Genomic DNA, 27,187 nt, shown 5'->3' with positions numbered 1-27,187 from the left:
GAAATGAGAATTAAAAGTCATGCCCTGGCTCCTGGATGGTAGGCAGGGCATACTTGGACATATAAGGATGGCACAACCCAGCTATAGGGATGGAGGGTAGAGCTTTGGGGACATGTAGCTCTGATCTAAGAGACCTATTTGGGGGAACCTCTCTAGTCACACAAAAATAAGACAAGGGTTTCTCAGATTTATTGCAGATATGACATCCTAACAAGCCTTCCCACTACACAATACCTAAAAATTATGGATAAGATAACCATAATATTATGGTTATTTTAATGCATCAGTGAGGTGGCAGGAAAGTAAGGTCAATACTCAAAACCAGAGAGATGAAGCAAAGGCACAATCACAGAGATGATTCGCTAATTCCTGTGACCTAAAGCCTCTCTTTGATGGCCAAGCCCCTGGGCAGGGGCAGGAGACAAACGCAAGGAAGTCCGGCTGGAACACTCGCAAATAAAGCCAGGGAAAGCACGCATTTGGAAAACAAAACAAAGCACCCTGAGATAGCCAGACAGTGGGCTGTCTCAAGCCTGAGACTGGACAGAGTAGGAAAGCACAGGCTGGTTCTCAGGTGTGTTCTGTGGCCAATTACACACCTCCGCAGGATGAAGGGCTTTGATGCTGGGAATTTATTTTTACATTTCTTGGGGTTAATAAAGCTTGGCAGAAATTAAATAAAATCCTCTCTGGAAAAATGTACCTTCAATCCAAGCCTCAAAAATGACCACAAAGTTGCAGCCAAGGAAAGCTCGTGATAAAAAGTTGCAAAACAAAGGTGGGGGTGGGCAAAGTGAGTGAGGGTATCCACAGGTACAAACTTCCCGTTACAAAAGAAATAAGCCTATTTAGGTCTTCCGCCCATTTTTTGATTGGGTTGTTTGTTTCTTTGATATTGAGCTCCATGAGCTGTTTGTATATTTTGGAGATTAATCCTTTGTCCATTGCTTCATTTGCAAATATTTTCTCCCATTCTGAGGGTTGTCTTTTCATCTTGTTTATGGTTTCCTTTGTTGTGCAAAAGCTTAAATAGACATCGCTCCAAAGAAGACATACTGATGGCCAAGAGGCACATGAAAAGATGCTCAACATCACTAATTATTAGAGAAATGCAAATCAAAACTACAATAAGGTATCAACTCACATCAGTCCGAATGGCCATCGTTAAAAAAAAAATCTACAAACAAATGCTGGAGAGGGTGTGGAGAAAAGGGAACACTCTTGCACTGTTGGTGGGAATGTAAATTGATACAGCCACTGTGGAGAACAGTATGGAGGTTCCTTAAAACACTAAAAATAGAACTACCACACAACCCAGCAATCCCACTACTGGGCATATACCCTGAGAAAACCATAATTCAAAAGGACACAGGTACCCCAATGTTCATCGCAGCACTATTTACAATAGCCAGGACATGAAAACAACCTAAATGTCCAATGACAGATGAATAGATAAAGATGGAATACTAATCAGCCATAAAAAGGAACGAAACTGGGTCATTTGTAGAGATGTGGATGGACCTAGAGTCTGTCATACAAATATCGTATATTAACGCATATATGTGGAATCTAGAAAAATGGTACAGATGAACCTATTTGCAGGGCAGGAATAGAGACACAGATGTAGAGAACGGACATGTGGACATGTGGGGGGAGGGGAGGATGGGACTAATTGGGAGACTAGGATCAACATACATATACTACCATGTGTAAAAGACAGCTAGTGGGAACCTGTTATAAAGCACAGGAAGCTCAGCTTGGTGCTCTGTGATGACCTAGATGGGTGGGATGATAGGGGTGGGAGGGAGGTCCAAGAGAGAGAGAATATAGGTATACATATAGCTGATTCACTTCATTGTACAGCAGAAACTAACACAACATTGTAAAGCAATTATACTCCAATTAAAAAAAAAGAAAAAAAGAAGAAATAAGCCACGGGGGTGTCATGCAGAGCATGGGGACTATAGTTAATGATACTGTAGTGCAGATCTGAAAGTTGCTAAGAATACATCTTCAGAGAGAAAAAATTCTTTAACTGTGCATGGTGACAGATGTCAACTAGATCAATGTGGTGATTATTCTGCAATATACACAAATATGAGTCATTATGTCATATACCTGAAACTAAGATATTGGATATCAATTATACCTCATTTTTTACAAAGTTGCAGAATAGATAAGGACACAACTGGTGGGACTACAGAAACAATAGACACAAGCATCTGTAGATTAATTACCAGATATTAAATATAAAATAAATGTATTTTATATTTTTAAAGAAAAGTATATCAAAAGTCAGAGTTAAGAAAATGAGATTATCAAAAATAACCAAGCAATGAAAAGTATAATTGAAATTCAAACCCAGTGAACAGAAATAAAGAACTCCTACACACCAATAAGAGAAGCACAAACACCAAACGAGGAAAAGGACAAGTGAAATGGACAGACATACTGCAGGAGAGGAAACACATATGGCTAATGAACCTACTAAAAAATGGCATCATGGGGCTTCCCTGGTGGTGCAGTGGTTGAGGGTCCGCCTGCCGATGCAGGGTACACGGGTTCGTGCCCCTGTCCGGGAAGATCCCACATGCTGTGGAGCGGCTGGGCCCGTGAGCCATGGCCGCTGAGCCTGCGCGTCCGGAGCCTGTGCTCCGCAACAGGAGAGGCCACAACAGTGAGAGGCCCGTGTACGGCAAAAAAAAAAAAAAAAAAAAGGCATCATTAGTGACCAGAATAAAGCAAATCAAACCCACAATGAGATAACATGGTACCTGTATCCAACTGGCAAAAACTTTTGAAATCTTCCATAATGATGTGCTGAAAAGAACGTGGCTCCTCCTGCTTGCCAATATGTGGCTGATGAAGTATTAAGTGGGTGAAGTGCTCTGAAAAACTTGGCATTATTTCCATGTTTCCTCTAGGATCCAGTAATTCCCTTAAGCACAAACCCAAGAAAAACTCTTGCACAGGGAGAGTTAAGAGGCACGCACAAGAAAACTCAAAGTAGTACTCAAATGAGTAAAGGCCTGGAAACCAACACCCATTCACAAGACAGTGTGAACAAACTGTGGGACTTTCACACAAAAGTAGAAATGAAGACACTGTTCTCAGAGAGACAGCAGTGAACAGTCCTGAAACAGGATCTTAGCTCCCTGCCCAGGAACTGAACCTGGGTAGCCTGGGTGAAAACTAGGAATCCTAGCTGCTAGGCCACCAGGGGCTAAAGGTTAGAAGCAAAGTGGCCCTGGCTCCTACACCCATTTGAAAGCAAGAATGTTTCAAGAAGGCAAAAACTGTAAAAACAGGTACAAACTTTATTATTAGAGACACAGCACAACATGTGGGAGAGCACACAGAGAAACAGTTTACTTAAAACAGAAGCAAGGCAGAGATACACACCCAAAGAAGAGTGCAGGCATCCTCCTGAATGAGGAGTGCAATAAACAGGCGGTTAAATCATTTATATGGGTCAGTTCTTCTGGTTCTTTGTTCTCCTCTGGCCAATTATCTCGCTTCTTTCCCACACCTGACCTGTCCTAGGGCCCTCTCAGCTATGTGTGCGCTTCTTTTTGCCAAGATGGATTCCAGCGCAGAGGCCTATGGGAAATTGACAACACGTATTGATGGGATGATGTCCCCTCCCTTTTTGACCCCCGAGGAGCCTTCTTGTGCATGTGCAGTTGGGGAGGTTTCCTTGACTTCAGTAGAGATAGATGTGGTCGTTTTATCTCTTTACTCCCCCTCAGAGCTCAACTCCTGCCACTAGCTTTGTCCTTGGAGTGCCCAGGGAAAACAAAGCTCCAATTTATTCTGCTTGACGAACTCCAGCTGCTCAGCCCAGAGGCCCATTTACCTCCGACCTCAACTCCACAGTGAGACACAACAGTATGGGTGGGTATCAGCAATGCAATATTCCTTGGATCCCGTGTCTTTCTCTTTCTTGTATTATTTTACCATTTGAGAGAACACATCATCCATTAATCTTGTGAGAAAGGGTTCACTTGACAGGAATTTGGTGAATTACAAGCCTGAATGAAGATGTTTATCCTCACACTTTATTGACAGCTTGGATATAACATTCTGGGTTGGAAATCATTTTCCCTCAGAATTTCAAGGGCAATGCTCCATCATCTTAAAGCTTCCAGTATTGTTCTTAAGTCCAAGGAAACTATTCTCTCATCCTTGGTGTCCTCTTCTAAATCAACTCTGCTGAGGAATAGTTTATACACAATAAGTGCACTGATTTCAAGTCATTCTTTCTATCTGATGTCCTCTTCCCTCCCCCTTCCTCCCTTACTGTGCCCTGCTTTATCCATCCTTCCTCATCCTCTGTCTTTTTCGCTAAGTTTCTAGGATCTTTTTATTACCCCTAGCATCCAGTAATTATATTAATGTTCCTTGGCATAGGTCTTTGTTTCATTCATTGTTTTAGGCACTCAATAAGTCTTTCTTTTTTTTAAATTGAAGTATAATTGATTTACAATATTGTGTTAGTTTCAGGTATACAGCATAGGGATTCAGTTTTTTTGCAGATTATATTCCATTATAGGTTATTACAAGATATTGGGTATAATTCCCTGTGTTATACACTAAATCCTTGTTGCTTATCTATTTTACGTATAGTAGTTTGTAACTGTCCCTCCCCCTCCTCCCTCAGTCAGTAAATCTATTTAATCTAAAGATGCATATCCTACAGCTCTGGGAACTTTTGTTGTTGTTTTCTTTCTTTGATAATTTTCTCCTATTTTTCTCTTCTCTCTTCCTTTTTTTCAGATATGGGCTCTCCTGGGGCCATTCTATAATGTTCTTATCTCTTCTCTCCTATTGTCTGTTTTTCTACTTTCTGGAAGATTTCCTCAACTATCACCTGGGGAGGGGATACTATCATTTTTAATTTCCAGAAGTTCTTTTTTTTTCTTTTTTGATGGCTCCTTATTATTTTTAATTCCATATTGTTTTTCCTTCATGGATGTGTCAGGAAAATGTGCCCAAGACTTGGAAATAAGCAAAAAAGCCTATTAGCTGTTCTTTCAATGGAGTGTGGAGCACTGTCCAATGAACACTCTGGGGATTATCTAATTCTGTAGGGATGGGCACCTTTTTTAATGATTTCTTTTGTTTTTTTTTTATTGGCATATAGTTGATTTACAATGTGTTAGTTTCTGCTATACAGCAAAGTGATTCAGTTATGTACACACACACACACTTTTTTTTTTAAGTGGGTAAAGCATTTATTAGAAGCAGAGTACATATGAAAAGGACACATGAGTGGGCTCAGAGAGAGAGTTGTGCTTTGGGGTGGCTTAAATTGCTTATATGGGGGCAGTTTTCCAGGTTTCCTCTAGCCAATCATCTTGCTCATTGCTCATATCTGGTCTGACTCAGGGCCCTATCTGATGTGCACGTGCATCTTTTAGCCAAGATGGATTCCAGCGCAAGAGTCTCTGGGAGGTTGGCAGGACATATTATGGATTGGTGCCCCCTCCCTTCCCTGACCCCTGAGGATCTTTTCTGCACATGTACACACACATTCTTTTCATTTTCTTTTCCATTATGGTTTATCACAGGATACTGAATAGAGTTCCCTGTGCTACACAGTAAGAGCTTGTTGTTTATCCATCCTATATATAATAGTTTGCATCTGCTAATCCCAAACTCCCAATCTATCCCTCCCCCACCCCCTTCCCCCTTGGCAACCACAAGTTCTCTGTGTCTGTATGTTTCTGTTTCATAGATAGGTTCATTTGTGTCATATTTTAGATTCCACATATAAGTGATACCGTATGGATTTGTCTTTCTCTGTCTGACTTACTTCACTTAGTATGGTAATCTCTAGTTGCATCCATGTTGCTGCAAATGGCATTATTTCATTCTTATGGCTTAGTAGAATTCCACTCTGTATATGTACCACATCTTCTTTATCCATTCATCTGCTGATGAACATTTAGGTTGCTTCCATGTCTTGGCTACTGTAAATAGTGCTGCTATGAACACAGGGGTGTATGTATCTTTTTGAATTATAGTTTTGTCCAGATAAATGTCTAGGAGTGGGACTGCTGGATCATATGGCAACTCTATTTTTAGTTTTTTGAGGAACCTCCATACTGTTCTCCATAGTGGCTGCACCAATTTACATTCCCACCAACAGTATAGGAGGGTTCCTTTTTCTGGAATGGGCACCTCTGATTGACTTTCTGTTGACTAAACCAGTGGTTGTCCCACTTCGTCATGCATCAGTATCACCTGGAGGGCTTGCCAAAACACAGACTGCTGGACTCCACTCCCAGAATTTCTTAATGCGTAGATAAGAACAAAGAACAAGCTCCCAGGTGATTCTGAGGCTGCTGGACTAGGAACCACATTTTGAGAAGCACAAGACCAGGCTATTACATCCCTATAAGCATAAAGGACTGAAGTAAAGCAAAGGATTCTTGTCCAAAGCAATGCAAATGAGTTTTGTCCAGTATCTATCTAATAGACTTAATTTCCACCCTATAAAAATGATAACCTCAATATTACACATTATCCCCCTATAGGATATCAACCTGTTTTGCATCTATTAGCAGATTCATTTCTGCACTCTTGACTGATTATATATGTCCCTCAGATTCTCCTTTGAATTGATCTTACTATCTGACTGGCTCCCCCACTAATTAATGAGTTGAATAAAATCTTTAATGCATGCTCATTTTATATTTGCATAAAGGTCATGTTTTAATTTTCTGAAAATTATACTTTAATAGATGCAATATCTTCTCTTACCCTTTTCAGGACATTAAGAATGGTTAGGAATTTCCTTCAGCTCCCCATATCGTCACTCTTTCTTTTGAGTTCCTCTTTTTTCCTCTTTTAATAAAGTCGGGATTTTTGTTGTTCTTCTCTCCTTTTTTTTTTAATTTTAGTTTTAATTTTAATTTTTTTTTTTTTTTTTTTTTTTTTTGGCTGCATTGGGTCTTTGTTGCTGTGCGCAGTCTTTCTCTAGTTGCAGCGAGCGGGGGCTACTCTTCGTTGCGGTGCGCAGGTTTCTCATTGCGGTGGCTTCCCTTGTTGCAGAGCACAGGCTCTAGGCGCATGGGTTTCAGTAGTTGTGGCACGCAGGCTCAGTAATTGTGGCTCATGGGCTCTAGAGCACAGGCTCAGTAGTTGTGGCACATGGGTTTAGTTGCTCCACAGCATATGGGATCTTCGAACCCACGTCCTCTGCATTGGCAGGCAGATTCAAAAACCACTGCGCCACCGGGGAAGTCCCTTCTCTCTCCTTTATGTTGGAGGCTTTCTCCAATTTCTGGTGATGCTTAGCTGTCCATTCACACTCAGGACTGAAGTTTTTGTCAACCAGGGGATTCATGACCAAGAGACTAGGTGGCAGTTGGCCTTTTCATAAGAGACCCACTCATCTCTGTGTCTTCCAGTCCCCTCCTAGGAAGGATAAGCCTGGAGGCCAGCATCTGGGGTGTGGGAGTTGGATGGGGGTAAAGGAGCAGAAGCCCTATCAGATTTACTCATGCCCACAATTCACTCCCACCTTCCTCAGTGCCTGTTTTCGAGTCCACAGCCTCTCTGACTCAATTCAGAAAATACACTTCTCGTCCCCTGCGGGAATGAGAAAGAAGGTGTCTGACTGAGTCATGAAGGTGCCTAGTGACGATGTTCCTTGTGGAGACTTTTCGACAATTCCTATCTGCAGGCCCCACCTCACTTCCGCCTGCAACAAAGCCTGATGATTCCTACTCCTGACGGGTCCGGGATGCTGGGAGGGCTGATGGTTGGATTCCCTGTGAACAAGTCCTCTTCTTGGAGAAGTCGTTCACCTTCTCCATTCTCTTTTATCTTCACCTGTTGTGGTTCAAGATTACAAGTGTCTCTCAGGCTCATCAAACACTGACTTTGTCTCAGTGTCTTGCTGGCCTTGTTGTTTGGAGTGATTTTGCAAGAAGAATCAGATGGTTTTCACTTGCTGTCTTGAAATCAAAAGTCCCGTGTACTCTAACCCACTGAAATACAACTAAAATTTCCTCCTTGCAAAACACACAAGTCCTCTTTGTGGCTTAAATCCAGAGCACAAATTCATTCTTCACCCTTCTTAACAATAATGTTTTGTTAATTAAAAATATAAATTAAATTTTAATATTTTAATATTTTCTATCATTACCACTTTCTTCCTGGAATTCACTCTTCTCTTGGTCCCCATGATACCATTCTCCCTGGTTTTCTTCTCTGGTTGCTTCTTCTGTTTGTTTCGCCCTGATGACTTTCTCTTCCACCATTGAACCCTCGTGTATACCCTCATATATTATTACGTGGAATCTCAGCATAGTATCTGGGATCTCATCTCCTTTTCTCACTCTACAGCCCTGACTAATCTATTCACTCTCAGCTTTAACAACAAGTGACTATGTAATCTCTCTTGCCAACTTTCTCTTTTCCCGGGAATTCCATATTCTAATACCCAAATGCTTCCTAGACGTCACTGCTCAGGTCTCCGCAGGCACTTCAAGATCAGCACATACAAAATCCAACATAGCTCTCCACCGGACACCACCCTATGCCTCTCATCTTGCTTAATCCCATTTTAGTGAGAAACTCTAGAATCTATTCATTTGCTAAAGCTAGAAACCAAATATATAGAGATAAAGATAAAAAAAGAAATATGTATATATGAGTTATATATATGTGATCATCATATATATTATAGATATATAATTTCTCTTTTTTCCTCACCCCTCATATTATTTGTTACCAAGTTTTATTTATTCTACTCCTTTATAGCTCTCAAATTCATTCCTCTCTTTTCACCTGCACTATTATTATCTTAATTCAGGCCCTAATCATTTCTTACTCAGACCAAAGCACCTGTCTCCCTGACTCTAACCCTGTCCCTTCCAATCCAATCGCCAGACTGGCACCAATCTTTCTAAACTGTAATTCCCATCACAACACATCATCCCACCTTCCTCACTGCCCTTCAGGGACCCTGGAGCCAAAGGATAAAGGCCCGAACTCTGTGGCAGGACAAGCAGGGCCCTTCATGACCAGACCCACCCAGCTTCACCCTCGACACCAGCTTCACTAGGAACTGCTCCCAGCTCTCCGAAGGGACAGAGCTCTCTCCTTCTCCTGCTCCTTCAAGCACGCAGCTCCTTCTGCTGGGAAGGCTCATCCCTCTTTCTTCAATTAGTCCCTCCCTACTCAGCTCACCAACCCCTTCTCCCAAGAGGCCTTTGCTGACCTTCTTAGAGCTAAGTGTCTAATACTCTCCTAGAACACCCTTATCCTACTACATTGTAAAAGCTGTTTGTCCACATCCACGAGACTCGAAAGTCCTGGAGTTTGGGGCATTATGTCACTCACCCTCCATGTCTCCAGGATCCAATCCATCTGGAACCCTATCCCACGCCAGGATGTCAATGAGGAAAAGGAGTAAACGGATGCAGCACTGTTATGTGCCAAGTATTCTTTTGAGCACAATGAAAAGATGATGCTCACAGTAACATGCTGAAGTTATGGCCGCCCTTCTATTGTTGAGGAATCGAGGCCCAGTGGAGGTAAACGAAGTCACAGCGCCCACAGCCCTGAGCTACGAAGTGCTAAAGCCAGAAGTGAAACTCACACAGCCATGTAGCTCCGGAACACACACTCTCAGCATCTCCATCAGACTGCTTACACTGCTCAAAAGCTTGTCTTAGCTCAAGCAAAATTAAATTAGGCCCAGCCTGCTAATAAACCAGGTGCTGTTGTAGCATATTATATACAAATGTTCAAACTTCGGGTCCCAGGATGAACAGATGACTTTCAAAAGAGTCTCAAGAAAGGTACATTTGGATATATAAACTACAATCTAACTTGGCTATTTGCCATGATAACTGAGCCTATGATTTTCCTTTTCTCCACGCCTCCCCGCCCTGATTTCTCACCTTTCTCTTACTCCATGATGACTAAGCAATAACTATTCAGAAAAGAAGGCGATCAGAGGTTCATTATTAAACATTTATTGAAACCCCACAATTCCCTAGGGCTGAGGCTTAGAACACAAAGTCCAGTCTTTTTCTTCTGAGGGGACATCATTCCTCTCATTAGGTTTTTCTTTTTAATTTTATTGAAATATAGTTGATTTACAATGTTGTGTTAATTTCCTCTGTGTAGCAAAGTGACTCAGTTATACATATATTTATATATATATATTCTTTTTCATATTCTTTTCCATTATGGTTTATCACAAGATATTGAATATAGTTCCCATTCTTCTCATTATTAAAGTCAGAGCAGAGACAAGACTACAATGAAGCAATGGCTTTGTAAAGACAATTTTCACATGTTTCTAAGAAAGCAGTACTGTCCTGTTTTTCAACTTACTTGGCTCCACAATTAGGGAAAGAGAGATTTTAAAACATCAGCTAATAAGATACTTATACAATGCCTAGCAATATAAAATACTCTCTTACTCAAATTATATATACCTAGGGAAACAAAAAGAGCCAGTGAAAATAACTAAGAATTTAAAGCAAACACCAAGTAACTCTCAGAAGAATCAGACAATGCCTGACATCCAACTGACTCATCTTCCCACTCTGCCTCCACCTTCAGACACATTTTATTTTTATATTAAAAAAGGAAGCATCCAGGTTTTAAGGTTCAGGCCATGGACCACAGAATTCTAAAACTCTCCAGCCATACTCAATTTTTTACTCCTGAGAACAGATAATAACACAACTCAAAAGCAATCAACAATCATATATCTAAACCATGTGATTTTTTTTTATTGGTGAAATTTAATTTGTCATCAGTGGAAAAAATCAAGTCTAGTTCACACTTTATTAAATAAATGGGAGGCTAATCTGTTTCAGAGACCAAAAAACAAAAAGCATCAAACAAAAGGATGGAAAAGGTGCCAACAATGAATGACTTTTCTGACCTCCCTTCTTTAAAATTCCCAGGAGCTCAATGGAACCCCACTCAAAAGTGTATGTTCAGGTTGAATAGATAATTTTTGTCCTTCTGAACTCGGAACAAAGGTTGATGCTCAAAAATGTTTAACCTTCTTGGAACGCAGGAGGAGGAAAGGCTGATAGTGAACTGTCACAACTGATTATAATCACGGTTCAAGGGAAAGGTTACTCTGACAGCTAAATAGAAAAGGAGCTCACTTTCAACACTTATGCTGCCTATTTAAAAAGAATTATTTTTCTGCAGTAGCAAGTTGTAAAAATTAATAGCATGAAAGCACACATCCTGTTAGAACTCCATTGCTTCTTAAAGATCCACGCTTAGCTGTCCAGTTTAGCAAAAGTAAACAGAAGTGGTTTTTTTGTTTGTTTTGGGGGGGGGGCGTTGCATTTGGCAAAGCAGCTGAAAATTATAATCCATTCTCAATTATCCATGCCCATTTCTAATAGGGCTAAATAAAATTCACAGAGTTAATGAGAGTTTCAAGCTGTCTTAAGTAAGCTTTGAACAGAACTGGAAATGTGATCAGCTCATGGCCCTATTTAGCAACAAAGAAGTACAAGTATGAGCAGCAAAATGAAAGCAATAATCTACCTCCGGAAAACCATCTCCTGAGCAGAGTCACATAATGGAACGTGATGTCAATACTAAAGATTAACTCAAATCGATTAGGCGACTCAATTGCTCACATTTCAGCCCTCATCAAAATTTCATGAGCTCTGTGAGAAGACATAAGTGCAATCTGCTGTAGTAAAGTAATACTGGAATGGAAGAATTCCACTTACTATGAAAAGACTGTAAGACTAGGTATTATTTGAGTTTCAGCAAGACAAAGTCATGCCATGTGATGGCATGTTGCCTTCGGGTTAGTTTTGTTTCAATAATGATTGTTCTCATATTAATAAATCTACAAAGAACAAAAATAGCAATCTTAGGGAAAAATCAGCTTTTAGATATTACAATGGAAGAATATGCCTATATAATTGCCCCATCTGTTTTAGAGTAGTTGTTTAAATTTTAAATAATAAGCACATTTTCCCACCATTCACGAACATGGTTTTATAAAATGTTCCAAGTAAAAAGCCAACAAATATGCCAACAGTCCTTTGTTAAAAGAAAAAAGAAGTAAAAAGCATCAAAAGATAGCCATGGGAATATTGCCCCCTTCTGTCTTTCTAAAAACCTTCTTATAGTAAATATCTGAATATGAAAAAGAATATGTACATTCTTTGCTGTACACCAGAAACTACCACAACATTGTAAATCAACTATACTTTAAATTTTCTAGGTAAATATCTGAAGTCTGGAAATGATATTTACAAAAATTTAAGCTCACTCTATGGAAAACAAAAGCCAGAAGAGGGACTTGATGAAGCAAAGTGTTGATGAGGTAACTTTTAAATGAAGACATGTTTCTTATTTTTAAAGGTCTTAAACCTTTCATTATAAAAAATTTCAAGTTTATACAACAATAGAAAAATTTTTAAAACTACCATTTACACACACCCAGCTTCAACAATTACCATCTCCTGGTTAGTATTGTTTGAATGAGACCCTAACCCACATTTCTCTCCGTCGCCCCTTACTGGATTATTTTGAAGCAAACTCCAGGGATCTTATTATTTCATTGCTAAATACTGTAGTACATATCTCTAAAAGATAATGACTTTTTAACAAAATCACAAAACCATTACCAATGTAAACATTAATATAAATTTCTTAATACCATCAAATATCCAATCAGTCCCCAACTTTCTCAAGAATTCTTTTTACATTTGGTTTGCTCATTGAAACAAGGCTTAAACATTACATTTGGTTGGTAGGTCCCTTCAATCTCTTTTAATCGATAGATTACTCCTGCTGCTTTTTATTTCTTACAATTTATTCGTCGAAGAAATTGGAGTGTTTGCCCCGAAGTTCCCCAGAGTCTGCATTTTGCTAACTCTGTCTTCAATATATCACCTAACACATAGCTCCACCCTATGTTCTGTGTAACTCTGTAATTAGTGCTAGCAGTTTGATACTGTTACCGGTCCTTTCATCAGCAGGCACCTGATGTCTCTCCTGCAGTGTCAGCGTCACTGACGATCACCATCACCGTCTAGGTCATTATTCACTTGGATTTGCAAAGTGGTGACATCGAATTCCATCACTCCTTCCCTCCACAACACCATTTGATTACCATGCAGAATAAACTCTTACAGCAAAGACACGACAATGCTTGATTCTTTCTCTTTATTATTTTCCAGAAAAGTGAGTTAGTTCACTTAGCATTCTCCAAAGGTCAACAATGAGAGTTTGGTTTTTTTTGAAATGTCATATATCACGGATTTTAAATATACTGATGTGATATTCAATCCACTGTGATCATTATTCTTATTGACTAGGCAGTAGGAGCCTCTCCAAGTTTAACTCCTGATTCTTCTGACAAGACCACAGTAATCTTTGATGCTTTCTTGTCTTCTGGTTTGACAAGATGTGCCTGGCTTTATGAAGTCTTGAAACAGGTACTATTACTTTACATGTGTCTTAATGTAATATTAATAAACCACATATTACATACTCTCCTATGGTTCCAAACTTGGTAGCCAGTGTGTATATTAAAGGAGACTAAGTAAAGAGGTCAGTTTATTGACCATTAAATGTAGAATGGGATCCTGGATAGAAAAAACAAAGGCCAATACTGGAACAACTGGAAAATTTGAACACAGGTACACGTTAGACAATAGTATTGAATCAATGTTAAACTTCCTGAATTTGATAACTGAAATGTAACATATAAGAGAAAGTCCTTGTTCTTAGGTGATATATATTTTAAGTATTTAGGGATGAAGAGTTATAATGTGTGCAACTTCCTCAAACTGTTCCCAAAAATGTGTGTGTGTGTTTATGTGTACAGAGAAATCAAATGGCAAAAGGCTTACTGATGATCTAGAGGAAGATTATACTGTTCATAGTTATTACTCTTGAACTTGTAAGTTTGAAATTTCAAAAAATAAAGAGTTGTCAATAAAAGGCAAAAAAAAAAAAAAAAAAAAAAAAGGTGTGTCGGGCTCATCTTCCCTTTCTCATTCTAGACCTGGAATCAGCCATTTCTCCAAGGAGCCTGTGATGGCTGCCGAGTGCCTGGCCGCCCATCCCTCCATCCCTCTATCCAGCTGTTGACCCTAATGGCTCACAGCTGCCCCTTCTTCACAGCATTCCCCTGGGCTACCCCAAGCTTCCTCACACCCTCCCTCTCCAGGAGCCCAGAGCCTGTGACTAACTCAGCTGGGGACAAAAGGCTGGCTTCCAGTTGAGATGAACTCTGTGCACTGGTTCCCTGGAGCCAATGCAGGACCAGGCAGAGCCAGCCCCTGCCAAGCCAGCATCTGACTTTGCCCCCACCCTCCCTGCTTCCCTTGTTCCTCTCCTGACCCTCCCCCTCAATACATCACTTACAGCCTCTCAGGCTGTGCCTAAGGAACCTGACCCAAGACACAGCCTGGATTTGTTTCCATAAGAAAAAGAATTCCCTGGCAGTCCAGTGGTTAGGACTCCGCGCTTCCAAGGCAGGGGGCGCAGTTTCGATCCCTGGTTGGGGAACTAAGATCCCGCATGCCACGTGGTGCAGCCAAAAAAAAAAGAAAAAAAAAATCTTAAAAATAAATAAATAAAATTCACCAATAAAAAGAAAAAAAGGAAATGACACAGGGAATTATAGTCATTATCCTGTAATAACCTACAATGGAGTATAATCTGCAAAAATACTGAATCACTATGCACTACACCTGAAACTCACATAATACTGTAAATCAACTATACTTCAATTTAAAAAATGAATTAATTTTTAAAAAGGAATGACATTAGGATACTGTAATACTGTATGGGCATTTCTACTGGATTGGTCACTATTTCTAGTCCTGTTCAGTGGGCAGAGCCAGGAAATTTTTTTTTTTAATGAAAAAACCTCACTGTGTGTTCAAACTGATATTTCCAATTCAATTAAGGATTTACTTAACTTTCCTGATTTCACACCTGCATCTCTTCTCTCTCCCAACTGAAAATCCTGGCTCTGAACACCATCAACATATCCACTTTATTTCTGAAGTTTTTCTGACACAAGAACACAAACCGATCACAAAATAACACAATCTTTTGACTTAAAATGCAAGTTTACATTGTTTTAGATCAATCTTGCTTATCCCGGAGTACAATATTTTAACTCATGCAAATGTATTCTACAATAGCCCTTAAAACCTCAACTAAGACTTTACATTCTAAGGAGTTTCTCTTTTCTAAGAATGATAGCAACTGTCATTTCATGCATATGAAACAGCATGTCTTGACATGTGACATTCAATCCACAGTCATGCCTGCACCATGTATATAAGAACACATCCTCCAATTAGTAAGTGAGTCTTTCCTTAGCATTTGCTACTTGTACCTTGCTACCTTGTGTTTCTCACACTCCATGAGCTTTTTATTTAAAATAAGCTAAATGTATCTTCTCTGATGTTCTTATCATTTGGGCCCTTATTCTGTGAACCTTTACTGTGACTCTTCTGCCTCCTTGCCTGCAGCTGTTGTTTAAACTCAATTTCTTTTTAATTGCAGTAAAATACACAAAACGTAAAACCTACCATCTTAACCTTTTTAAAGCATACAGTTCGGTACTATTAAGCACATTCACCTTGTTGAGCACCCAATCTCCGAACTCTTTTATTATTTATTTATTTATTTATTGGCCACGCCATGCAGGTTGCGGGATCTTAGTTCCCCACCCAGGGACTGAATCCAGGGCCACGGCAGTGAAAGCGGGCCTAACCACTGGACCGCCAGGGAATTTCCCCCAAACTCTTTTAATCATGCAAAACTAAAAGGCCATACTCATCAGACAACTCCCCACTCCCTCCTCCCCGCCCCTGGCAACCACGACATTCTACTTTTGTAACAGAGCAGGACCCTATGGGGCCTTCCTGGGACAGGCCTTCCCCCATATCCTCCGCTTTAGCTCCTCTCTGAAGTACCTAGATAATAGTATTGAATGCAAATTTCCTGAGTGGTTTTGCAGATGTGAAACCCCACCACCACTACTAAATGGAAGAACTACTTGATGACCATGAGCACAAGTCCCAGGCCTCCTGGAGCCTAAGGACTGATAATGTTAACCCCTGTGACACCACCCTGCTGCCTCACCATCAGCCAGTCAGAGAACTGTGCACAAGCTGATCACATACCCTGAGACCCCTCCTCTCCTGGTCCTTAAAAATGCTTTGCCAAAACCCTTCGGGGAGCTCAAGGCTTTTCTGGGCAAGCCACCTCATCTCCTTGTATGGCCTTGCAATAAACCTTTCTCTGCTCCAAACTCCGATGTTTCCGTTTGTTTGGCCTCACTGTGCGTCAGGCACAGGAACTTGCGCTGACAATTTCTGTCTCTACGATTTGCTACTCGAGGAACCTCACAGAGAAATATTTGTCCTTTTGTGACTATCTTATTTCACTCAGCATAATGTCTTCAAGATCCATCCATGTTGCAGCAGGTGTCATGATTTCCTTCCTCATTAAGGTTGAATAATATTCCATTGTATGGATACATCACATTTTGTTTATAATTAATCCATCAATGCACCTTTTGGGGTGCGTCTACCTTTTGGCTAATACAAATAATGCTACTATGAACATGGGTGTACAAACATCTCTTTCCCAGACCCTGCTTTCAATTCTTTTGGGTATATATCCAGAAGTAGAATTGCTGGACCTTACAATTTCTACTTTTAATTTTTGAGGAACTGACATACTGTTTTCCAGAGCAGCTGCACCATTCCACATTCCCAGGAACAGTACACAAAAGTATTTAAACCTCATCTTAACATCAGATTAATTTAGGTATCTGATCTTCATCCACCACAGAGATGCTGAGCTGCACGCAGTGGGGGGTCAGTGCTGACAGGTCAAGGATATTCCCCAGCATCAGAGTTAATTAGCTACTTTACCATGTGATAACCGAGCACAAAGTGTGGAGGCTGCGGCATGGACTTGGTAGTATTAGACCAAAGCGGACTTGCCAATACATTGGTACCCTGGGGTAGCGAGCAGTACAGATAATGCAGGCTGTGAGCATGCTTTCAAAGGTATATAGCTACTCCTCAGGAATGAGTCAGGATGAAAACATGCATAATTCCTCCAGTCTATTGGAATCTATATTCTTGTCCCTGAAATTTCCCACCCAATCCCCAAGTGCTCTTGGAGCTGAAGCTCTTCCTAACAGACGGCAGGGACAAAGGACGTCTGCTTCCATCTAGACTGATGACCTGGGCCAGTCCTTACTCTCTGAAACTCACTTTTGTCAGACTGGGTTAACAATATTAAGCCCCATTCAAGATACAAGTTGCTTGTGCAGATTAAATGAGATCATGAATATGAACACACTTTTCAAAATATGAAGTGTGAAAAAAATGCACAACCCAAAAGTTGAGAGTTATGTTATATTCAGCAGACAAAACTGAGGACTTAATCCAGCAACACAGCCTCTCAGCTAGCTCTGAGGGACGGCTCCAAAGAGGCAAGTGGGGAGCCAGGATATACAGGAGTTTTTGCAACAAAGACCAGGTAGTCAGAACATCAAAAGATTATTGTTAATAAAGAAAACCAGACATCTCAAGTTAAGGAATTTAGCACTTTTCTATGTATGGGAAGAGCCTATGTCTGGGCTACCTGAAATCTTCCTTTGATATGTACCTCAGCTATCTGGGGCCAGTATCCTGTGCTTTCTCATCCTGAGTCGCTTTGGGGGGGTGCACAATGAGGGGAGACTGCAGTGACTGACTGCTAGATGGCAGGCATTCTTTGTTTCCATCCTGAGTTCCCCCAGGGCTCACTGTCAGGTGGCTGTAATGTGATGGCTTGATGGCTGCAACATCTTTTACTCACTAATATGGCAGGTGGCATTTTTCATTCACAAGAGTTACTGCAAAGCAGCAGTTTTCCTGAAACATCACTGTCGTTTCCAGAACTGACCACTTTTCTCCCAAGGCACAAACTAAATTCTGTTTGGATATGTTCGATTGTTCAGTTTCCACAGTTTGATTTTTTTGAACCACACGCATCACCTCACAATTGGGAAAAAAAAAAAAAAAGAGGCACTATTGAGAGAAATCAGATGGATTCTTGCCACTCACCAGGAGGGGGCTGAGAGGAGCACAACAGTGATATTTGGAAGAACGGAGAATTAGGTCTAGGAGAAAAGGTCCAGAGAGATGGAACCATGAGCCCAGAAAAGAAGCAGCTCTTTGATTCTCAAGTACAATGAACTGGCTATGAATACAAGCCATCAGACAAGGGGAGACCTCATCATTGAAAGCACTGGACGAAGAGAAGTGAGACAAGCTCTAGATCTTTCACAGTACCTCTTCACAGGTGGTACAATAGGAAATGGTTTTAAGTTGTAAACCACAGGATTTAGGCAAAGGTCAAGGAGTCACCCCAGGCAAACACGGCTGTTAAACATCAAACAGAATTCCAAGGGAAGAGCTGTGTCCTTTAAAATAAAGAAATTTATACCCATCTTCCCGGAACATTTTAACATTCTGGTTAGGTTAGAAATAAAGTAAAGACTGTTCTGGTTAGAAGTAAAGAAATAAACTAGACCAACTCTAAAGGAGCTATCTTTTCAGCTCTTTTATCCACCCCATCCATGGAAATTTTGAAGGCACAAGTGGCTAAAACTTTTCTGGAAAAACAAAAAGAAGACTAAAGCACACCTGGAGCCCATGCTCCAAAGCAGGAGAGGTCACCGTGGTGAGGGGCCCGCAGGCCGCGGCAAGGGGCGGCCCCTGCTCACCGTAGCTGGAGGGAGCCCGTGCACAGCAATGAAGACCCAACGCAGCCAAAAATAAAAAGATAAAAAATTAATTAATTTTTTCCTGTAAGTTTTATTTGCTTGGAGCTTAAAGAATTTAAGGTTTTCAAGACAGCAAGTGGTGCTGAGTACAAGAAAGACAAAAACAACGGCAACAGGCCTTGCTTCAGTCAAATGCTGGCTTCGAAAAGAATCATCAGTTAGAAGAATGTGTTTATTTTTCTCCAAGCAGAGCACATGAATCCCTTCACCAAGTTCATTTTGGTTTCATGAGTTGTTTGAGAAACTAAACTCTATCTATATTAGCACCATTCATTTAATATAGACCATGTACGCTGCATGATCCTGTGCACCAATTATTCTTATAGCTACTGATAGCAGTTTTATAATAAATGAAACCTTTGGTAAGGTCCTGTAAGGGAGGTGTAGCAATGAGCACAGACTCAGTAAGCTGAATGGACATTATTCCACAAAATCCTTCTGAAGCAGTTAGCAAAAGAAATTTGACTTTATTCATTCAGTTCATTATCTAGAACTCCAAAGGGAAAAGGAAACAAACATTTCCTTTAGGAGCTTTGTATTCACCAATTAACCCAAAGGAAGGTGTGAGCTGTAAGCAAGCCTTCCCCAGAAAGGGAAGTGTCCTGAGGTTATGCAAATAAAGCCGCATGGGGCTACACACTGGAAAAGGAAAGGGAAAGGGAAGACCACTGAACAACCTAAGCAGGAAAGGGACAGAGAAACATCCTACATTCTCAACAAGATCAAGGATGTCTGGCTAGTCTTTTCTACACAGCAGCAGGCTCCCGACTACAAAGATGGCCTGAAACCTGTTAATATTAATTTAAAACAAAGAAAAACTATGCAAAAGGGACTTCCTCCACACTCCCAATGCAGGGAGCCTGGGTTTGATCCCTGGTCGGGGAACTAGATCCCACATGCCGCAACTAATGATCCCACGTGCCGCAGCGAAGATCTGGCACAGCCAAATAAATAAATAAATAAATAAATAACTGTGCAATGTTCCAAAGTATCTTGCAGCCTTACAATGACCTAAGCTGCAAAGAGAAAAACAGAAAATTTCCCCAAGACTCGAAAACAAAATCCAACAACAGAAGGAAAAGGAAGGTGAGGTCAAGAAGTAGTCTGGTAGGAGAAAAGGCAAGGCTGGGGAGGAGTAATGCATTTGCATGGGAAATCCTTTCCTGCTGCTCTTTAAAGTTTCTGCCTGCGATGCTGCCCTTTCTTCGCGGAAGGCGAACATCCTTCAGTGAAAGTCAAGAGCCCTGGACCCACCTCTGCCTAAGGCACCTGTAATTTTTTTTCCTTTTTTCTTTCATTCTTTTTTTTTTTTTTTTTTTTGGTGTATTCAAGGGTTTGTTTTTCTGTGTCACTGAAAACAACAGATGTATTCAGTTGTGTGTACTTTTTTAAATTGTGTTTTCCCCTACCCCCACCCCCTACCTCTGGCGACCACCAATCTGCTCTCTGCATCTGTCTTTCTGAAGGAAGGCATCAGAAGTTAAAGGGAACCTCCATCCTCTTCCTAACCTCTTGGCTCTGGAGGACCCCAACTGAGCCGTCAACGCCCTTCTCTATCAGTATTCACTTCCTGGGTTATCCTGATCAGTCTCCTGGATTTGATAATATCCATGTACTGACAACCCCATGAAATCCAGACCCTAGGAAATCTAGTTGATATTTCAGACTTAACATATCCAAACTGGAAATCTGATTTCCACCCCTCAGGCCACACCAGCTTCTTCCCCAGTGTTCACCTTTCAGAAAGCAGGACCGCCAATCGTCTGCGTTAAGCCTGCCTGAGTCAGAAGTACCAGGTTCAAGACATGGAAACAAGCTAAGTGTCCACTGACAGATAAATGGATAAAGAAGATGTGGTACATAGATGCAATGGAATACTGGCCATAAAAAAGAATGAAATAATGCCATTTGCAGCAACATGGTGGACCTAGAGATTATCATAAACGACGTAAGTCAGAGAAAGACAAATATATGATATCACTTCTATGTGGAATCTAAAATATGACACAAATGAACCTATCTACAAAACAGAAACAGACTCACAGACATAGAGAACAGACTTGTGGCTGCCAAGGGGGAGGGTGGTGGGAGAGGGAAGGATTGGGAGTTTGGGATTAGCAAATGCAAACTACTATATAAGGATGGATAAACAACAAGGTCCTAATGTATAGCCCAGGGAAATATATGCAATATGCTGTGATAAACCAGAGTGGAAAAGAATATGAAAAAGAATATATATATATATATATATATATATATATATATGTGTAACTGAATCATTTTGCTGTACAGCAGAAATTAACACAACATTAAATCAACTACACTTCAATAAAATTTTTAAAAATATGTATCAGGCTTGATAATCCAGTTACTGGGGGCAGGAGCCCCAGAGTGAAGGACAGAAGCTCGTGGGCCTCAGTTTTGCCAGCACGGGGAGAGGGCTACCGCTTGGCCGGTACCTGGGGGCGCTGGCAGTTTTTAATCAGAGAGTCCTTCACCTCTATGAGCTAGTGTCAGAGACTCTAAGTCCAGGAAATGCAGGCGATGGGGTTGACATGTGCACAAAACTGGAATCAGTGAAATGTAACAGGGTGCCTGGTTATTTTCAGGTGCTCTAAAGTTTTGATTTCCCCTTTTTGTTCTACATTAACAGGTTCAAGTGAGGGCACTAGGTAGAAAGACTCTTGCTGCCTCCCAGGTCCTCTGCCCCAGGAGGAGAGGCTGAACGCAAAGCATGGCAAGAGTGAGGTTTGGGGCTTATCTATGCTTTCCAGTACCATTTAAAAATAGGTTTTGATTGACGCAAAAGTTAAAAAACTTCTATGCAGCTAGGAAACCTGAGACTCAAACTGATGAAAGTACTTTAGGAGGGTTCATTAGGATAAACCTCTAGGCCTAGAAACATGATCATTTGAATCTATTCCAACTGCTCCGGTCGGAACACTTGGGTTTATATCTTCGTTCCATCATCCACCAGCTGTGTGATGTTGACAGGTTTCCTCCTCTGGAGAGTGAGCACCTGCCCCAGAGAACTGCTGGGAAGATGAAAGGGGAGAAAACAGGGAAGCACAGAGACACCTGCTGCCTGTGGGCTGCCGAGGTAGCGAGCGTGCAGTGATGTGAGCGCTCCAGTGATGGTGGTGATGATGGTGATGTTTCAAGCTCTAGGATTCAGACCCAATTGCAATGTCAAAATACTAAAGAACCAAGGGAGATGTGGATCTAATTATCTTTTCTGCTCCAAGGTGGTAAAAATCCCTAAATGTTCCAGTGACATGTCTCAATATATAGGATAAGTCCCCAGACCTAAAAGAGAAAATCAGGATAAATGTTTGGCTTACTCACTCTTAGAAACATCTCATTTTTCAAAAGAGGAGCAAAGAAAACACATATATTACTAATTATGTTTATATTAAGTGATCTCCGTTACTAATTCTTATAGCCACGTTGGAGTACAAATGATGAATTCAGAAAAAGTAACTAGGTTGGAGCAGCCGGAGATGCTAAAGTATAATGCATTCCATGTGGCTCGGGGCCCGCTTCCTGGCTGAAAGTGCACTGTCACAGCTTCTGAGTTATCTCCTTCACTGCTACGTCCTGTGTCAGTCTTTTGACTCGTGGGCCTGTTTCTTACTCAGACTGCTGCTAGAAACGCCTGGAGTGCTTCACATAAAGTCATTCAAATAATCCTGAGTCACCACAGCTGATTTATTTTTATTTCATCTCCAGGCCACCATCAGAGTTGACACTGACTCGTCCCCCCTCTCCCTCCCACTGTGTAAGCTGGAAAAGGCACAGGCTCCGGGCTCATGTGCTGGCCCTACTGGCTGCACCTAACCAAACCCAGAAGAGGACCCAAGGCCGGCGCTCAAGTCCACCTATAGCATGAAAACAGGGAAATGTCAGCAGAGGCTAAGCAGGAATCACATGACATACGAAGCCAACAGCCTCCTGCTACCAACTCTGACGATTTCCAGTCTACAAAACAATGACCCTAGGAGAAGCACACAGATGGAGGAAGTGAGCTTTACCCGCCCCAAAGAAGCTCCTGGAATGTTTTTATTGCCCCTAGCAACAAGGCAGCCTCCACTGCTATTTCCTGTCCTCTAACCCTGCTCCCTTCCAAATGATCCTTCCGAAGAGGAGAGGGCAAAGGCTTTCCTCAGGTTCCCTACCAGCAGTGACCACCAGATGCCGGCAGAGAGCTACAGGCAATGTCCAAGCTCAGGTCCTAATCACCGGACACCCAGACCGCTGCAGTAGCTACTGACCCGGCCCTGTCCTGCTCCCCTCTGACCCAGCCTGCTCAGGTTTAATTCCTAAAATCCTGCTATGATGATGCTACTCATCTCTTCCAGGGTCTCCATGAAGCACAGAAATGAAGTTTAAACACAGTGGTATTCCGGCCCCATCACTTTTTCCAGCTTTATCTTGTACATTTCTCATAATCCCCCACATCCAGCCAAACAGTTATCAGCACTTCTGCTTACTCTATTTCCCAGAGCTGACGTCTGCTGGCTCTCCAATTCCTACACATAATTAAGCCCAATTCAATCCTGTCTCTTCCGTTAAGTAGTTACCCCCTAACCACCTTATTTCGGAGGTAAAAGAAAAAAACCTCTCCATTCTCTGAATTCCTATAGTGACTAACCTACACGTCATGTATAAATATCATTCATTCATTTGTTCAATAAAATGCATCAGATGTCATATGCCAGGAAATATGCTAGGCCAGACGATGTGGACCCCAAGGAAGTCAAGGTCTGGGGGGGAAGGAGAGGAAGGAATTATCATGTACTGAGTATTTATGCCAAGCAGGCCACCTAATTCCACACGTCAGTTCATCCTCACCCCTCAGTGAGGTCGCCGTTGTTATTATCACTTCACAGTAAGAAAACTGAGTCTCGAGGAGTTGAACAGCTCGGCAAAGATGACCACGTATGTTTTTTACTTGCCAGGGTCCCTGTCTGTCCCCTCAGACTCTGCCCATCCTTGGTGACTCTGCCCTGCCCCCTTCCTGACTCACTGGGTTCTGGCCGGGCTGCACGCCTCGGCCACAGCTCCTGGGGAAGGCTGCTTCCTTGGTTCCAGCCCTCTGACCAGGACCCAGCAAGTCCCCTGCCGTCTGCCACCCTTGCAGGCAAGGGGTGGAAGGTAGGTAGATAGGTAGGTAGGTTCCACCTGAAGTCTGCTGGAGCATCTCAGCCCTGCCCATGCTTCTGGAAACAGTCCTTCCATTAAACTCTTATGGTGCCAGCTGTTTCCTGCCAGATACATAGAGCGGGAGTCGAATCCGTGTCCATCTCACTACTGAGCCTGCCTTTTTCACTTGAGTAACTGCGCTGCTGGAGATCTGTACAAAGGGCCGAGGACCAAAGCAGAATGCACCTCACCCTGATGGGAAGGATCAGAAAAGACTTTCCTGAACAAGCCGCCTGATCTCGAGTCAGTGTTCAGAGGTGAACTGGAATTCTCCAGGCAAACAGAGAGCAAGGAGAGGTGTTCCAGGGCAGAGTCACCAGGCATGGGAACTATGTCTTATTACCAAGGCAGTTAGGTACAGTGCTCAGGAGGGAATAAGGGGGGGTGGAGGGCTCCTAAACTTTGATGATGATCACGTACTTCTCCATCCACATGGGGAGATTAGAAGAAAGAATTAGCTAGATTCTGAGCAGGAGAAACAATGTGCCTATTCCCTACCTTCAACAGAGCCCTGTCACAGAAGATAAACCCAACGATTCAGCATAATGTATCCCTTAATGACCCTGGTCTCATCTACCAGCACCACCTCGAGCTGTCCCCCAGGCCTGCCACGCCGTCATGCCTCTGTGCTCTTGCACACGTTCTCCTCGTCAGAGACGCCTCCCTCCACTTCCCACCGGATCAACTCCTCCTCTTTCAAGACGCGCCTCAGGCGCCTGCTTCTCTGCAAGTATTTCTGGCCATGCGCCATGTTCCCTAATGCCGGGTGCACGGTCCACGGCAGCACTTCCCTAACACAGGCCTGCACTCCGTTTACTCGTGTGCGTGTCTGTCCATGGACTCAGTGGTGAGGTGCTGGGGCGCAGGAAGGCAGAAGGTTGCAGAGGAAGTGCTGGGGCCCTGGAGTCCACCACCTAGACCCAAAGCCTAGACTCTACCCCCAAACAACTGGGTCAACTTAGGCAAGTTATTTACCTCTCTGGGCCTCAGTTTCATCATTCAGAAGGTGAATAATTCCAGTCATACAAGTAAGCCCTCAATAACCGTTAGTTATTAATACATACCTGTACATCTCTTATTTCCTGTATAAAAAAGCTTACGTTTGTTGAATGAATAAATTTTCCTACAATTTCCTGTTGCTCTGCGTAGATACCAAATTCTACTTAGCCTTTGTTTTATTCAATCATGAAAGGAAGGCTCTCATCTCTAAGTATGTGCTTATTTTACCATTGGCTAAACAGGACCTTTTCTGTAAAGGAATTCAGTTTCTTCCCATTGTCACTGGCCTGGCCGCAAACTCCACATGCGTCTGCTACACAGTTACCCCACAGAAGGGCAGGTCTGTCTTAATAATTTACAGAGACATATTATCACATCAAATCTTGCTGGCTCCCCTCAGCTGGCATGAGTCACGACAGTCATAGGCTCTCCACAGCACAGGAAGGACTCATAGGGAAACTTTTTTTTAATGCTGAAGCAATGCAAGATTACTGCAGTCATGAAATACTCCTTGAAAGTTTTTTAAATGTCAGTATCTAAGCCCCAAATCCTTAACTGTCACAGCCCCGGCAACAAGTCCCTGTGTAAGAGCCCCAACCAAGACAGAAGGTCAGAGCACATGGAACAGTGTGCTCAGGAGAGAAGGGGTGAAGACCAGGTGGGCACCAAGCTTCCCAGGTAACTATTCAGGTAACTTCCCTGGTAACTGGTAAGGCAGCTTGGCTGACCCAGGGCACTTGCTAGAAGACGACAGCAGTGCCACCTGAGAGCAACATAAAAGCCACCCGGAGGGGCCAGCTCCCTCAGCATCACCTGGAGGACAGCTGCAGATGAGGGGGTCGGCCCCTCCCTCCACACCTCACCATCCCGATGCTGCTTTGTTGTCACCCGCCTCCACCAACTCAGCTCTCACCACTGCAGGCCTCAGCTGGGTTACTCCATGGCCCCATCCGGGCTCTGGACCCCACTCTCATGTGGTCAGGATTCACCAGCTTTCAATACCCCTGCCCACCGCTGACCAGCGCTTCCTGGGAAACCACATTCCTCGCTGGCACTCACGTGAGTTCCCGACTACTTGCTGGGACAATAAGAGAATAACTGAATTACTTAAAGTCAATCTGATCATTTTTGAAGACTAAGAGAAGGACCTCCCCATGTGACAATGTATTTAATATTCTTTGAAAAGACAATTCCCTACTTACAGGTCTTCTGGTGGAAGCGCCTTGGACGGAGTGGTAGAATTCTGGCTGGACGCGGCTGCTTTTCTTGATTCTTCGTTTCCTCACTGAGATCTCCTGCTCACTCTGGTGGTGAACCTCCACGGCAGGCTTGGCTTCTTCCAGCCGGGCAGCTGCAGCCGCTGCGGCCCGTCTCCTAAGGTGCCGAGGGCTGGCTCGGAATCCCTGGGGCAGGAAACACAAGCGAACAGATGCAGATTGGTCCTGAGTCAGTTGGGCAGTTCTCTGGGGCTAGTTGCACAGAGACGTCCAAAGACACCAGCTCTGTGAGCTCTCTGACCACCCAAAAAGTGAGCTCAAAGTGTAGCAAGGTTTGTGTGTCCTGCAAAGCATCTCGTGTTCCGGGACCCAGAGTTATTCTACCTTAAGAGATGTTTTAATCCAGAAATGCTAGTTTTTAAAAAAAGTAGGCAGGCATACTGGTTTACTTATGTGGATATAAGTCAAACTAAGTGTGAAGAAGGGGGGCTCCAGGTGGGCGTCAGGATGGTACAGGGAAAGGACCCAGTATTACCCCAGGGAAAAGGATGCTCTGCTCCCCTGGAAGTGGACTGTGCAGGAAGGAAGTCAGGAATGCAAGGTATCATCATGAAACACCTTAAAGGGAGGGTCTAACACCAAATGGCGCAGGACAGTGCAGCAAACGGTATGGGTTTGGGGGGTCAGATGGGCTTGGGTCTAAATGCTGACCTGTTCATTATAGCTACACATTTATTAAAGATTGATGATCTAATTTTTCCAGCCTAAGAAATGGATAACATTCTCCTCACAGGGTTTTTAGGTTTTAAATAACGTAACAGATGTAAAAGCAAACGTAAGCAGATACTATGCTTAGACATAAAATTCTAAGAATAGTATCTGGCAGATACCAGGTGCTCAATGAAATGTTAACTTTCCTTCTTTTTTACAGTATGGTGAG

The 27,187-nt window shown here is 42.4% G+C and overlaps 1 protein-coding gene across 15 annotated transcripts in view; it reads right to left on the bottom strand.

Annotated features, from left to right (window-relative positions):
• Positions 1-27,187, bottom strand: part of DST (dystonin) — a 497,966-nt gene that overhangs the window by 427,669 nt on the left and 43,110 nt on the right. For all 15 annotated transcript variants that reach the window (XM_027126879.1, XM_027126873.1, XM_027126884.1 and 12 more), the window contains exon 3: positions 26,233-26,433. In XM_027126879.1, coding sequence (XP_026982680.1) covers positions 26,233-26,433 — 201 coding nt within the window. The remainder of the gene's footprint in view (positions 1-26,232; positions 26,434-27,187) is intronic.

The sequence above is a fragment of the Aethalodelphis obliquidens genome, unplaced genomic scaffold, assembly GCF_003676395.1.
Source record: "Aethalodelphis obliquidens isolate GAN/ISIS:26980383/991018 unplaced genomic scaffold, ASM367639v1 scaffold31, whole genome shotgun sequence".
NCBI lineage: Eukaryota > Metazoa > Chordata > Mammalia > Artiodactyla > Delphinidae > Aethalodelphis > Aethalodelphis obliquidens.
This window is presented reverse-complemented; position numbering and strand designations above follow the sequence as displayed.